The 16,275-nt window shown below is 46.8% G+C and overlaps 1 protein-coding gene across 1 annotated transcript; it reads right to left on the reverse strand.

Annotated features, from left to right (window-relative positions):
- Positions 1 to 9,162: 9,162 nt before the first annotated feature.
- LOC120713868 (tryptophan decarboxylase 1-like) lies at positions 9,163 to 10,945 on the reverse strand. The gene has a single exon (XM_039999841.1). It carries the CDS (start codon positions 10,859 to 10,861, stop codon positions 9,323 to 9,325), a length of 1,539 nt encoding a protein of 512 aa, XP_039855775.1. The 5' UTR covers positions 10,862 to 10,945; the 3' UTR covers positions 9,163 to 9,322.
- Between the last annotated feature and the right edge of the window lie 5,330 nt (positions 10,946 to 16,275).

The following is a 16,275-nucleotide window of genomic DNA, read 5'->3' on the forward strand; positions in this document are numbered from 1 at the left end:
TTGTGTCAAAGAGATCAATATGATAACACAAACTGACTGAGATTTGTTAGCTGCACACTCATCTTGTGTTAGAGCAGTGAACCACAACGTCGCCCGGATGGGGAAGCCGCGCCGGCCGGAGGAACGGAGGGAGACGCATCCACGCAGGTGCCAGTAGCAGCCCGCGCGGCAGCCGCCGTAGCCCCACCGCAGTAGCGGCCCTCGCTGCAGGAGAGAGTGAGGGGAGCAGCGCCCCCGCTCGCCGGCAGCTGCACGCCCTCGCTCGCCGGCAGCTGCGCGCCCCCGCAGCCCACACCGCCACAGCCGCTACTCGCACTGCTGAGCCCACGCCGTTGCCGCGGCCGCAGCGCACGCCGCCGCTGCCGCTACCCGTGCTCCACTGCTGCGCGCGCCGCCGAGCCCATGCCGCCGTTGCCGCTGCCCGCGCATCCACTGCTGCGCGCGCCGACGGGGACGGGAAGGAGAAGGGGGGGGGGGGTTGGAGATGGGGATGAGAATAGAAGAAGGACGCACGAAAAAAATCTGAGGAGATAGGAAGACAGATCACCGTCGGTTCGTAATACGAACCGTTGGTGATGTTTCATATCACCGCCGGTTCGTGTTACAAGCTGGCGGTGATGCGCTCGCAGGCCACTTGGTTTGGACCCGGCGGTGATACCTCATCACCGCCAGTTCGTGTTGAACCGGCGGTGATAGCCCGTTTGCGACGACCAATTCTCTAGTAGTGCAAGTGGTTCAATATCATGAATTATTACTCAACAAGCATGCGTCATCTCGATTCTTGAAATAGACTGAGGGAGGATAAAAAACTTGGTAGTCTTACTGGTTAGATAATTTCATATAGCTTCCACATAAATCCTTATGAAATACATTAGGGAAGCAGAGAAATCATCTAAACTACTGCCAAAAAGCAAAACATGGGTCGTTGTCTCTCATTGAAGTTTAGACCTGACAACAGTACCCATTGAATCTATTAATGTGCTTTTGAGTTATTCACACCTTTGCCTGTACGTAAACTATCCACATAAATCTGCATCTAAATTATTCATCTTTAATATTATTACCCACCTTTGCCTCACAAGTCTACATCTAATTAAATTACCCACATAAGTCATTACTAAAACACAAGCCCTAAAAATATAATCTATATCACAACATTTCTTTTCCAAAAGTTTTTTTTTTGCTGTGATATGGATCCTCATGCACTAGATAGGTAGGTTTCCCACAAATGTTGCTAGTTTGGACATCAGTGTAGACATGAATGATGCCTTTTTATTCCTCAAAAAAAAGAGAGAAGCCTTTTGGTTTGGGAAGACTACTCTACTCATAATACTAATGACCTGATCGATCTGATCCCCATGCATATAGACAATGTTGCTAACCAGGACAACGTTGGAACACTTGCAGCGTTTGACTATTTTGACAGAATGCCTACAACCCATATACTATATATATACACTGTATATTCAAATTAAATTATTAAGCTCTCTGATTCGATTTGACATTCCGAATCCATGTAAATTTTCTCTTGTGATGGTCAGAGCTCACGTTTGAAGTAAACAATTTTCTCTTGACATGACGATTAACATCTCGGACGAATATGCGTTCAACGGCAAGGGAAATCAAGCCAGGACCAAGAAGTTAAAGAATGTCGCTTTCATGGTAGTTGGGATTCATCTTTATTTGACGTACACTCTTTTGCTGCCTGGAGAACTCTTTCTTGTACGGATCTAGCTACTCCCTCCTTTCACTTTTACAAAGCACACACAGATATCAAGATTCAAATATTTTTAACTTTGACTATTAATTTTTCTATTTTTATAATGTAAATTTTATATGATTGGATTCGTAATCAAATACAGTTTACAATGATTATAAATTTATCATAACTGATATCGTTTGAAGACCGTGCCATATTTCACTATGCCTTATAAACATGAAAGGAAGGAGTATATATTAAAGGCGTGTTTAACATTTCTCCTGAAAATGAATCTACACTCTTTCGACTTTCCGTGGGAGCGAATATTCTAGTATTTAATGGTGTTGTGTTTTCAGTGGTATGCGACGTTTCCGTCGATAGCAGGGGGCATGTGGTGACTTCATTAATCTCGAGAATTTGCCGGCTTAGTCATTTGATTTGCGTCCGTGTGTTCATATATAGGGGTGAGTATGCGTGAGTTGTGAGTGTCGAAGTTATACTGTGTGTAATCTAGAAAAAGTAGAGTGCGGTATAAAAAATACAAGAATGAAAATGTTTCCATCAAAAACTGAATTTTCTTCAGTAGTGTGCCTAGCTCCCCACGTACCCGCCTATCCGTATCAGCCACCAAAGTGGGTCCAATTGTCATAGTCTAATGCAGTGGCGGAGCGTTGTTGGGGCCATACGGGGCTCCGGACCCCCTTGCCATGGAAAATCTCCACTAGTTGAACAGTAATTTTGATACTGTTCATTAGATTAGCAGTTTAGTTAACAAGGCTGCCCCCCCCCCCCCCCCCCGATTCGTTGTTCAGGCTCCGCCAGTGGTCTAAGGCTGGGTGTGACGTGATTCTGATTAGCATGACATTTTTGTGCTCTCAGTGCTACGTAGGTGCGGTGTTGGATCGTGCAAAGTTGCAACAAATAAACAAGTCCTTCACGTGTGGACTCCTTCATTCACATCCACCAGGACTCCCGAATCCACGTTAGCATTTTGAAACATCAAGAAGCAAACATGTCCTTCACTTCAAGGACCAATTCTTTCTTGAGTTCGTTCGTTGTCGTCTCCCGTAAACAAGTCGTTAACGTCCAGGACTCCATGTCCTTGTGCCATCCACGATAGCAACGAAACACGCCCAGTTTCCATCTGGCGCCTGCACACTATACCAGCCACGCCCAGTTACTCCGAAAAACTTGAAATACCGACCAATGGTTTGTTGAGAAACTATACCGACCGATGGTTCGACGGTGATTTTCTATTTATAACGACAGATGTCTGACGCTAATATGTGGTTGTGGTATAGTGGCAGTTGCCCAGCAAAGCCCCTCAGCGGCAGCGAACAACACCCACGCGTACCGTGCTGCGGTCCTTCATTCTCGACGTGCTTCATCTTCAATCACCGTCCCCGGTATGGTCCACGACTGGCTGAGATCAGCTACCATGACCACTACTAAAAAAATAATTTGTAGAAATGCCCTACTTTTTTAGAGACAGGTCAAAAAATAGCATGTTCCTTACTGTAGCTGTTGACCCACCCTGAAAATATATTTATAGAGGCGGGTGACGCAATCACCAACCCCTGAAAATCGACGTCATTTCTAGGGCGGGTCACCCCATCACCCGCCCCTAGAAAGTTTGAACGCAGAGAGTGCGGTTAAAAAAATTCACTGGCTGCGCTGGCGAGCACGGGGCACGAGTATCACATCCGCCCCTAGAAATGTGTTTTTACCCGCCTCTACAAACCATTTTCGTAGTAGTGGACCTCGCCTTCGTGTTACCCTAGCCACCGACCACCCTAACCATTTTTGTATTAGCAAGCCCGTTAGGATATTGTTAAAACACACAAAAAAAAATCTGGCACAAATTGTGCGGGAGTACTACACGTGCATAAAAAGGACTAAAATGGTTAATTAAGAAAAGCTAATCTGGGTAGAGGGCTGTCTAGTGTATCAACTCAAAAGAGAACGAACCAAAATGTTTTTCCGGCGTGGCACCGGCTCGCTTAATTTTGTAGGGGGGCAAGCTAATCCAAAATCTTTGTAGACCTATGTGAATATTCTTTTCTTTTGTGAATCCAGACAATTCCTTCATTTTAAAAACATGAACTTTAAAGTAAGAAAGGTTTAGAAAAACGAAAGGAAACTCTTCACGCCTCTGAATATTCCAATACGAAGTAGCTAGTGCATACAGTGCTCTCCTCACCGGCGTCACAAAATCTTTAGGCTTGCTATCATCGGGTATACTGTGGACAGCTCTCTTCTTTTGCTTGCACGTTATTGTAATTAGCATTTCACTTGAAATTCCTGTTGGCTGGCATTATATTCGTTCACACACCAGCGCCATGGTGGATCGTAGCATTTCTGGCAAAGTTTTTGTCTCGATCGATGGAGTTAGCTAGCTACTAGCTAGGGTCATCAGGTTATAAAAGATGAGCAGACAGCTACATTTTTGTTCACACGCAAGTTTTTGTTCACTGCACGTATTTACGCATCCAGTAGTCAGCCAGTGTGGTCTTGTGTGTAATGCGTTTGGCTTGACCCTCTGACGATCGGTGCCGGCTGCTCTCGGTAAGTAAAACGGTCGAGCTACACGTTGGTTTGCGTTGGGCATCAGCCACGCGACTTGGACATCTTTCTCTGATCGAGCAAGCACATGCACTCGGACTCCACGAAACAGTGCTGGATTTGGTCATCGGATGAGAGCGACTAAGGTGGTAATGGGCCATGGCCTTAGTGGTCTCTTCACATGCATCTTAAATTTCTCTGATCGAGCAAGCACATGCTCTCGGACTCCACGAAACAGTGCTGGATTTGGTCATCGGATGAGAGCGACAGATCGTGTTTATTAGCATGTATGCAGGACTCTTTTAGAAATGCCCTTTCGTGCACACGTGAGTTGGATCAAGCACTGCGCTTGAACTACTAGCATGTATTTCCTCCGTCTCATAAAAAAAATACAAGTCTAAGATTTTTTGTTTTCAAACAAATAAGTGTGCAGTGGAAGACAAATGATTCAATTATCACACGACTAGCAGCTAGTTGCTACGAGAGCACAAACACTGATGTGTTTGGTTCTCGCTTCAGTTAATAGAGCTAGTGTGTGGTTTAGCGGGGAACAAGATGGGCCCTACCCTACCAAACTGGTTTAAAATTAAATAAGCTAGCCATATAATCGCATTCTTCACGTGACATATTCTGAATGCTACAAACAATTTGCATTCTTTAATTTGTGTCACACTCACACAGGAAGAGCTTGTACTTATATCGCTATACAGCAAAAGAGTTAGTTTGTCGTTGTCAACGACTTCACTTTCTAGCATGCATGCCCTAATAGTTCAAGTCAAAAGAGTTGAAGCTAGCTATAGAATCTCTGACCGGAGAAGGTAGCTGCAGCCCTACGCCGTTGTCGACGACCATCTGTTAGTTGCTACTACTTTGATTTACTTAGTTAATCGATCAGGGTACGTAAATAAAACGACATTTCTTCATTAGCCGGCTGGTCAGCGCGCGTTGCTAATTAGCTGCACGCGGGGGACGGACGACAGTAATTTCAAGCCAGGATGCAGTAACTTCGTCATCAGATAGATGCAAATGCTGACTACTCGGTGGCCAGCAGCGAAAGCTCTTACTACCTTCGCCTCAAAAAGAAAGTTCTTACTACCAACAAAAAATCAACTAATCGAAAGTTCATCATCAGATAGACCGGCTCGGTAGTAGGACTAGTAGGTGGGATAATTTCAGTATGTAGCCGTTCTTGGCAAAGACGGTCTATGGATGATGCAAGCATATATGTGAGCCAAAATTGCATTGTCAGATAGTATTAACCATGGTAATTTTTGACGGTTACATACAAGACCGGAGAAAAGTATAATGCGTGCTCTCCATCCTGTTCACAAGAGCGTACGTTTATATCCATGCACGATCAGTTATTCCCTGCTGTGTTACTTTGGGCCATGCACACGCAAGAACTTGCTAGCTTTGTTTCTCTATCACAACTTAAAAAGTTTTTAGATGACGATTGAACAAATTCGGCCATAATATTCGTTTGTGAATGTTCAAGACCGGATAATTTTCTTAATCTAAAAAAAAGATGACGATTGAACCGTGTTTTTACGCAACTGGTGCCCAGACAGTAAGGCGGTGGAAATGGCTTGGACGATTACATCAAAAAAATGGCTTGGAGCACAAAACCCCAAAAGTTAGGACACTGCTTGTACTCCGATGCGATCACAGATATGGACAGGCTAATTTATGGCCGGCCGTATTATAGATCATCCACATGGCCTCCTCTTAAAACACTTGCATGCATGTGAGGGGCCAAGGAGATTGCGACAGTACTTTGTGCAAGTCTTGCTCTTCGGGTGGCCATTGTTCGGGCGGCTTGTTTTGAGGGTCCTCCCCCTTCGTGCTTCTTCTGTTGTCCGCGGCTGCGGGCGTTTGTGAGTTTGTTTCTACTTTTTCTTCAATGTTTCTTTTTCTTTAGTCCTTTGTGTTCTTGTATTGGCCAAGTTATGTTTGGCCGCAACAAGATTATGTCTGTAAGTGCTTTCTTCTTAATGAAAAACGTGCTCGGGCACGGTCGCGAAAAAAAAGGGCCAAGGAGAGAAGTAAAAAGGAGAAATGATATAAGCGCATGCATGCATATGTGAGGGGAGAAAAAGATTGGATAGCCATGCACATGCACACAATTTCAAAACAAAAAGAGCATAGTTTTAAAATCGAGCATCGAAATAAAAATGCGGTTACACAGTTGTCTGTTTCAATAAGAGTTTCAAAAAAAGACCTCACACCACTATGTTTCAATGATATATTTTTTATGAGAGAAAATACTTTTTATTGCATTCTAATTTACTTATGATTTTCACAAAAGTTGCTTATGGCTTTACAAAATGTTGCTTTACACGTTTGAGTCTAGTTAACTGGATATTTGTGTTGATATTGAGAAGATAGATTGCTTGGCGTGATTAGTGGATGAGGATAAAAACTTGTTGGAGTATGTGAATGTTTATTGCATGATCAATAATTGGCAATTTTAGTAGATCAGTTGAGGATTTTAACTAATTTATTTTGATATTTTCCATTATATCTAAAGAAATTTGTGTGTCATTAAAAAATAGTGTCAAATATATGCAAGTGGGGCCTTGTTTTGAATGTATCTTCGCAAGAGATACAAGTGTGCAATCTGAATTTGAATTTAATGCATGGTTTAAAAATTACAACTTTTCAAAATTTAAAATTGCTTGCATATGGCTGTTATCGATGCAGGATTTCACGTGATTTGGTGGTGCTCCATTACCCACAAATATAAGCCGTTTTAGGATTGTCATAATCCAAACGTTGTGACTTTGACCAACAAATAAATGTCCAAATAGCTAGCTATGCAACATAAGATTGATGTTGCTAAATTTATTATCAAAATACTTTGTAATTTACAACTTCTATGCTTTTACAAAGTTCATCAGTAGTCAAAATTTCACCTTATAATCCAACGGCTTATATTTGTGGTAATATACAGGGAGCAGTACATATGTAAGTTAATTGTTGACTCCATCAAAAAATGGATGTTCACAGGGTGACAGTTTCAGAACCCATGCCAATGTGTGTTTCACTTTTCACCAGCATCCATCTAAAGAAAAATCTTACTTCTGCCACAGAGTGAAACCCGCCAATAGCTAATTCAAGTCAAAAGTGTACGGATTTTTTTGAAGATAAAAGTGTACGTTAAAGCTCTAGCTAGAACCTCAAAAGACCTCTCTGCTTCATCACACTCTTTCTTATTACTACTTTATTTAATCAGTGTAAACATTTCTTCATTAGTCGGCTGGTCAGCGTTGTTAGATGCAAGCGCTGACTACACTATTCGGTCGCCAGCGAAAATTTCTTACCGACAGAAATCACTTACCTGATTGTTAATTACTGCTAGTTCCCTCCTAGCAGGTAAAAACAGAAGGCCTGCTCGGTAGGTGGGAGAATTCCACTAGCCGTGTGCTCGGTAAATATATATCGATGGATGACGCACGCCTATATGTGATCCAAAAGGTGCCAGATTAATTACATTCTCTATTAATAACCCGTGGTAATTTTGATGGTCATATGTAAGCAGACTGGAAGCTATGTGCTAGGTCCTGTTCACAAAAGGCGCTACACATACTTGAGCCATAAGCTAGGTAGCTTTAATTTGTTCAGAATCAGATTGCCAAGTCAAGCGTGCGAGCTGTAATATGACAGTACCTATATCTGCACTGTTGGAGCATTAATTATTTTGTAATACGCGTGATTGCTTTCCGATGATGTCAACACGATGGCAGGAGGATAAATTTATACAAATTAAAGGGCCATATAAAAATGAACCAATATATGTCAAAGAATATTTTATTCAATATATTTTATGAAAAAAGTTTTGTTCGTGAAGAAAGGAACATTGAATTAATAAATACCACTTTGTCTCAGTTTATTGGTTGATTAAGGCGGCATGATGTGCTTTCACTAAATTTTTAGGGGATCACACACCCCCAGAAATTGGTATTTCCTTGGGTCCAATCTTTGGACCACGAAATCTTTTTAAGCTTGGTACGTAGGTACCTTCCCATTGTTTCACTACCCAAAGAAAAAACAATAGTGGAGCCGTTTCCATAATAATCGGTTGCCAAACCATTTTTATAATAATTCATTTTGTGATAATGGAGCATTAGAAAAAACAATCTCGTGCATTATACCAAATAGATGTAAAAACCATTTGTTATAATTATAGTCACTGTATTTCAATGGAATTTCCAATTGTGGGGGTTTAGGGGGGTTCAACTTTAACTCAACATAGATAAGAAAAAGGAAAGATGGCAGCAGTCTGAACTCTGAAGGAGACTAGGCCAGCGAATATGTAAATTGTTGACAGTATTACAATATCCTAATTTGTTGTTCAGTTGTGACGGTTTCAAGACCAAGTTTTAGGGTTTTTTTAATGCGTGGCACAATGTTGATGAGGATGACACAGCAAGTACTAGGTCATGGGGAGCCCGTTCACACCATCTCATTATATGCATGATCCTTTTCCTGAACTTCTGGGAAATATGGTTGGTTGGCTTAGCCGCTGCTTGTTCCATGGGTGGCATTTGATATTTTGTATTGTTTATATTATTCTTTTATATGGAAGCGCATCATCTGAATGTTATGATACCATGATTTAGAACTACTGACCCAATGGTCCAGTGCAATAATAATCAGCACATTGATTTAAATATAGGAAATGTTAAAGAAATTTTGTAGAACACATTATAATTTATGCAGGAATCAGACAAGCATATTGGCGTTTAGAAGGTAAACTGCATTGCCCTTCCAACAATGCGTGCAAGCATTTGGATGCGTAATACCAGTTACTGTCTTGTGTTGTGAATATCTGAAAGAATTTGACAGAAAATCATTCCATTTCACAAGGAAGCGGGCAAATTTAAATATATGCGCATTGGAAACATTATTAACCAAGAATTACATTCTCCGATCCCTCCTTAGAAAATCATATATCTCTTCAACAAAGATATTTGCCTTCATTCGGCATCAAGCATTATTTCAGCAAAACAACAAAGAATCGAACATCTCAATGCAATCAACTAACATATACTATATTCGTTTTTATATACTTGCATATGTCTCCTGCATGATCTCGGCGGTCGTCTTCTTGATGAGCTCCCACGCGCTCCGGACGTGCCTCTCCTCCTGCAGCGACGACCCCACCGCGAATCGCAGCACGAACTTGCCGCCGACCACCGTGTGCGCCAGGTACGCCTTCCCGGTCCTGTTCAGGCGCTCCATGAGCTCACGGTTGGCCTCGTCGGCGTCCTCCTCCGTCATGCCGCGACTGGGCTTGATCCTGAAACAGACGAGCGCGAAGTTCCTCGGCACGACCACCTCGAACCTGTCATCGGACCTGACATTGTCCTCGAACATCTTGGCCATGGCAACGTCGCTCCGGATGTGCTCCTGGAGCTTGGCGGCGCCGTAGGTGCGCATGACCATCCAGAGCTTGAGCCCGCGGAAGCGGCGGCCGACGCCGACTTGCATGTCCTTGAGGTCGGTGACGGCGCCGGACTCGCTGGCGTCGTTCTTGAGGTACTCCGGGTTGGTCTCCAGCGAGCCGGTGAGCCGGTGCGTGTCGCGCACCCACAGGCAGGTGCAGTCGAGGCATGTCATGAGCCACTTGTGCGGGCTCATGCTGATGGAGTCCACGCGCTCGACGCCGGCGAGGTGGTGCCGGAACTCCGGGCAGATGCACGCGCTGCCGGCGTAAGCGGCGTCCACATGCACCCACGCGTTGAACACGGCGGCGACATCGGCGATGGCGCCCACAGGGTCGACGGCGTTGGAAGAGGTGGTGCCGACCGTGGCGCAGATGTAGGTCGGCACGAGGCCAGCGGCGACGTCGGCCTGCATGATCTCGAGCAGTTTCGCCGGATCGAGGGCGTAGTCGGTGTCTGCCCCGGTGGGGATGGACCGGATGTTGGCCGGGTCGAAGCCGGCGAGGCGGCAGGCCTTGAAGAAGGTGGAGTGGGTCTGGTCGGCGGCGTACACGGCGAGGCGCGGCAGCCCGGAGACGCCCTCGGAGCCGATCCGGCGCAGGGCGGCGTCGCGCGCCGAGACGAGGGTGACGAGCATGGCCTCGCTGGTGGTGCCGAGGATGACGCCGCCGCCGGTGCCGCGGCTCATGAAGCTGGCCGGCAGGCGCAGGAGCTGCGCGAGCCAGTCGAGCGCGAGCACCTCCATCTCGGTGGCGGCAGGGTTGGCCTGCCACGTGAATCCGACCGTGTTCATGGCGGAGGCGATGAGGTCGCCGGCGATGGCGGCGGCGCTGTTGGTGGAGGGGAAGAATGCGAAGAAGTTGGGGCTGGCCCAGTGGGTCATGCCCGGGACGACGGCGGCCCTGAGCTCCTTCATGGCGACGTCGAAGGGGGCGGAGGAGGCCGGCGGCGCGGCCTGCAGCTCGCGCTGCAGGTAGCCCGGCTTGACGTCGGGGAGCACGGGCAGGGACTCGACGGACTTGTAGTAGTCGGAGATGAAGTCGACGGCCTTGTGGAGGTAGGCGCGGACGTCCTCGGGGTTGAGCGGCTGGAACGATGATCCGGCGTCGTCGCCGAAGGCGGAGAAGGCGGCCGGGGTGGTGTCCAAGCTGCCCATGGCGTCCTAGGAGGTCGGCTGGCTAGCGCGGTAGCAGACTTAGCAGCTCGAGATCAAGGAGCTGATCGATCAAGGCGAGCTCGAGCTAGCTGGTGTGGTGTGCTTGGTGAGGAGAAGCTGGTAGGGTTGGCTTATATGGGGAGGGAGCAGACAGCAGAGGGAAGCGGCGTGGCGAAGCGGGCGTTGGACGGGTCGTACTGTATCGTCGGTGGATCCGTTTTCGCACGTGGCGGAATGAACCACTCTACGCGTTTCCAACGTCCAGGAAAATTTTGTTTTTTTTAACCCAGGGACCGTATCCTATGGAAACCAGAGTCCTTATGCAAACTTTAGAAACTCCAACATAGGCCACATGATCAACATCCGAGGGCGCCGGATAGAGGTGGGGAAAATTTACATCCAGGCGCCCGCCCTCACCCCACCGGTGCCTGATTCTTTTGCACGTGCCCCCTCCGTTCCGTTCCGTCTGGGCGAGTACCTGCCGTTTCCGTCTCCGTTTCCTCCACGCGACTGGGCGAGCGCATCTGCCCGGCCTAGGTCTTCCGCCGGCGGACTCGACAGCATCTCCGGCCTCCAACGCCTCCCTCGGCTCGCGGCCTCCCTCGGGTCCCCGCCTCCCTCAGTCCGCCGCCGCCTGCCTCGGGCCACCGCCACCGCCAGCGTCGAGCCGCCGCCGCCGGCGCCGGGCGTCGCCTCCCTCCGTCGCCCTCCGTTTGGTGCCGTGCCGTCCGTCGCCCTCCGTTTGGTCCCGATCGAAAACGATCGAAGCTCGGTTCCTGGGCACGTACGTCCGCGCGAGCCCTAGGTACGCACGGGTCGCCGCCCGTGGCTGAAGGGCACCGGAATGGATCGCCGCCGCCCACGTCCATTCTCGCACGGCCCGTGGTCTTGCCGTCGGCCATGGAACCGCCGTCCGCCGGCAACGCGATGGAGTTGGGAGCTGCGTCTTAGGGAGAAGGTGCCAACTCCGACAGCCTCGTCGCCGCCCAACAGACATGGAGCCATCCACCTAACAGCGCTGCTCTCGACGCTCCCATCATTCAAAGCCGCCCGTCCGCCATGGAGCTCCTCGCCGCCATGGAGCGGTCGTCCGCCATGGAGCTGGCGGCCGGCAGCCACGTGAACTTCTGCGTTGGTAGTGGCAGCCATTCATGCCGGCATTACTTTTTTGTTCAAAATTAATCTGATAATTGCTAACGTGCATGCATGCCTACAGTGGATGATCATGATGGCATCAACGTCGACGCCGGAGTTGAAGCCCACGCTGACCGTCCAAGCACACCACAACACTTGAGTACAGCAGTAAGTTCCTCTACTGTTCTCTTCATGGCATCGAGTGATTTTATTATGAGTTCATACAATTTATCACTTCCGTAGGTCTCTTGTACAAGTGACAGAAGCAACACAAATCCCAAAGAACATTTGAAGCCAAAACTTGGAATGATCTTTGATACACTCAAAGATGTGGAGGAATTCTACAAGTCGTATGCACATGAAGTTGGTTTCTCAGTTCGTGTTGGTCAGCACAAGAAGGGAAATGAGGAAATATTAATCAAGAGGTATTATTGTTCAAGGGTAGGGTATAGAAAGGAGAACGTACCAAATGCAAGTGATGAATCTGGGAAAAAAGGAAGACACACAATGTGATGGAAACCAGATGTGGATGTCAGGCACATATTGTTGTCAAGCTTGGCAGTGACAAGAAGTATAGAATTATTTCAACGGTTGAGGAGCACAGCCATGGGTTTGTGTCGCCAGATAAAAGGCATTTGCTAAGATCCAACCGGAGAGTCAGTGAGAGGGCTAACAGTACGTTGTTCAATTGTCATAAGAGTATGGGGGGGAGGACCTCCTGGGCATCGATGGGGGGCAACGGGGCGAGAAGCAAACGGACGTGACGAATGGAGGGGATGACGGACAGAACGAAGGGGCTGACGGCGCCATGGGGGTAGCTGATGGAGGGATGTTTTTTGCAAAATTCGCAGGCCAGGTGGGGTGAGGGCGGGCGCCTAAATGCAAATTGTTCCTAGATCTGTCCAGCGCCCTCGGATGGGAATCCAGTGGTCTCCGTTGGAGTTTCCAAAGTTTGCACAAATACCCTAGTTTCCATAGGATACGGTGCCTTTAACCCATGTGTGACTCGTTCAACGTTTGATTATATGAAAACCAACATAATTTTATTTTGTCTAAAACGTTTACAAGTTTTCTTTATTTGTACTGTTTCGAACTGATCTACAAAATTATAGAATGCAAGTTTTCTTTCTGTGTTTCTAACTGACCTACAATATTATGCAAAATGCAAATAGAAACCACTAGGGGAAACCCACACTCGGCAAACAACCCATTTTCCGAGTGTGAAAATAAAACACTTGGCAAAAAAATAACACTCAGCAAACAACACTAACTTTGCCGAGTGCAGAATATATAACACTCGGCAAACCAGCAAAAAAACACTTGGCAAAAAAATAGCACGTGGCCCCCAACCCCCATGTTTATATTTAAGCTCGTATATTGGATAAACCAAGACGCAAGGTGCTGAATTGACCCATCCTTCACCCCTATGGTCATTAAAAACTCGATCGGAGTTTGAAACGGTCCCCACCCGTGTTTCATTAAGAGGATGTCACACCCGGTTTATAAAGAAAACTGAATGCATTCTCATATGTGCGTCAGGATCAGTTTACACGCATACGATAGACAATAAAATGAATATCATAACAATATCAAGACGAAAGAGAGTATTAAAGACTTTATTACATAACCGAATGTCTTAATCTTAAGCGAAAAGAAAGCGTCTCAGAGTAACAGCGGAATCTTCAAGCACAGGCAGTCGACTGGGAGACATACGCCTAGTAATCTTCAAAGTCTTCTGGATACTCCGGGCAATCGTTATGTTGGTCTGAACAGCATTATACAAGAGTGAGTACACTTATGATTGGTACTCAACAAGTGGCAAGAAAACAACTATATATTACATGCAAGGCTGAAACAAGGATTAACTGACATGGTTCAACTGTGATAAGCACTTTTAATTGATCAAGTTTTATTAAGCAAGCATTAACTACATGTAAGTTTATACCATTAATCCCAAGAATAAGCATATAGAGTATCCAACAATATCATAAGTAACCATCTCCAACATAAATAAAGCATCGATTTAGATCATCTTCAAGTTCAATTATCATGTGAGGGTCCAAGCCGTTCTTGACCGTGAGCACAGCTAACCGGTTAGTTTTAACTCGGTAGAGGTTGTACACTTTCACCACAATTCGCGTAAGTCCCGAAGAACTTTGAACCCAACCACACATGTGTTGATCAGACACAATACCACACTTCCAAGGTATGGTTGCATAGGGACGCTACGAGGCCTTTATAAAGATTCGCTAACAAATGACAGTCCGCTAAGGTTTCAAGACAAAGCAGAGCATAACCCTCCCTAATAGTCAGCTCCTTAGCAAAGGCGGCTACCCCAAGAGGACCGGGCTATACCCCATCGATGCATCCCCTCTTGATCTTTCGGTAAGACTGGCACAAGCTAGAGTTTCTAATTAATCAGCCAAGACCAGAGCCATGTAGTATTGTGGTTGTACGGTTTTCCTGGGTGGTTCTCCATGTTCCAATTAAATCATATGATCTTTCTTAACAACATTAACCATAGAACATGAAGTAACATGTGTAACATTTGTATCAAGTATCTCTAACCATGATCTATGTATAAGCAACTAGCAATACTACACATCTTAATTAAAGTACCCGGGTTGATCAAGGCATGGATAAACAATCTAGGTAAAATTCTTAATTGGGTTCCCATCATATTATAGACACATGCATGCAATAAAGTAAATGTGAATATCTTGTGATTTATTTGGGGACAAAAACATGATCAAGTGGTCACTTGCCTTCCTCAAAACGCTGTTGCTGATCGGCGTCTTCAAAGTCTTGCTCTTGTTGACCCTCGAACGGCGCGTCGTCTACACATCACACGAGCACATACAAGCAAACACATACAACAAATAAGAAACAGTACACCAAACAATAAGTACAATACAAACGAGGGTATAAAACTATTCTACACGTTGCAAGGATTGCATGAGCGCAAGTATCGTCGAAAACGGATTTAAAACGGTGAAGTTATGACTAAAACAAGACTATAAGGGCTTATTTGTAAAGGTTTTAAAACAATAGGGGCCTAAATGTAAAGAAAAGGACTGCTTTGGAAAGATTCTTAAACTGGCTAGGACTGCGGGTTAATTTTTGAGAAAACATAGGGTCTCTTTGGCAAAAAGCCAGGGGTTGACCGGTACTTTGGGTTTTGACCTAGGATTGGATCTAATCTCGGCTGTCGGATCTAGATCTAACGGCTGGGAAGGGTTGGGGCGGTCCGGGCGGCCGCGCAAAGCGCCGGCGGCAAGCAGAGCGGCGGCGGCTCGCCGGCGTTGGCCAAATTGGCCATCCGAACGAGGGTTTGGTTCGGGATCGAGTCAGGGAGCGAGAGCACGAGGCCGCAACTCGTTTAGGGGTTTAGGGAAGGCGCTAGGACGGCGGAGTGCTCGCGCGGCGGCGAGGCGGCTCGGCGGAGCTCCGGTGAGCAAAACCGTGAGCGCGAGAACAAGAGAGAGAGAGAGAGGAAAACGGTCTTCAAGTCTTCTCACCACCCGGCGAAGCTTCTGAGTGGCTCGAAGTCGTCGATGAAGCGGCGGAACGGCGGCGCGGCTCCGAGCTCCGAGCTCCAACAATGGCGGCGGCGCGAGCTAGGGTTAGCGAGGCAAAAGGCGGCGGCTGCGGTTTTTGGTGGGTTCAGGGGGCGCAGGGGCGGCGCTATTTATAGGGCGGGGTAGGCTGCCTTGGCGTGCGGGCCCAGGAGGAGGCGCGAACCCCAGTCGGACTCGGGCTCCTCCGCGAGTCCGGTTCGGACCCGAGGTAGGGGACGCCCCGACGGGCAGGTCCCGCGCGGCAGTGAGAGGGTGGAGGGGTGTAAGGATCACCGTGGCGTCCGACCCTAGAGGGGGAGGGGGTGAATAGGGTCGCTAATTGCTTTCTATCATAGGGCTCAATCTATTTGCATGAGATAAACCTAACACGTCCTACACATGCTAGTTATGACTAAGGTTTATTTATGCTACTATCTACTTACCCCTAAAAGACTTGCAACCTATAGCCAATCCTAATCAAACTAACTACGAAAGTAAAGGCACGCAAGATAGAGTAAAAGCGGAAACGTAATACGGTAAGTAAAGAGGTAAGGGAGAGAATATACAAACTCCCATGAAGACACCAAGACACACGATTTAACGTGGTTCGGTTAGGACACCAAGTCCTTCCCTACGTCCACGGCCACTTGTCCAACAAGAACAAGTGTGATGCCAAGTCTCTTCGCTTGATCACCGTCTTGCGTTCGCCACCAAGGCTTCTGG

This window comes from Panicum virgatum, chromosome 6K, assembly GCF_016808335.1.
Source record: "Panicum virgatum strain AP13 chromosome 6K, P.virgatum_v5, whole genome shotgun sequence".
Taxonomy (NCBI): domain Eukaryota; kingdom Viridiplantae; phylum Streptophyta; class Magnoliopsida; order Poales; family Poaceae; genus Panicum; species Panicum virgatum.

What these genes read in the sequence shown, in the direction of transcription:
- LOC120713868 (XM_039999841.1), bottom strand. Translation starts at nt 10,861, where the DNA reads ATGGGCAGCTTGGACACCACCCCGGCCGCCTTCTCCGCCTTCGGCGAC.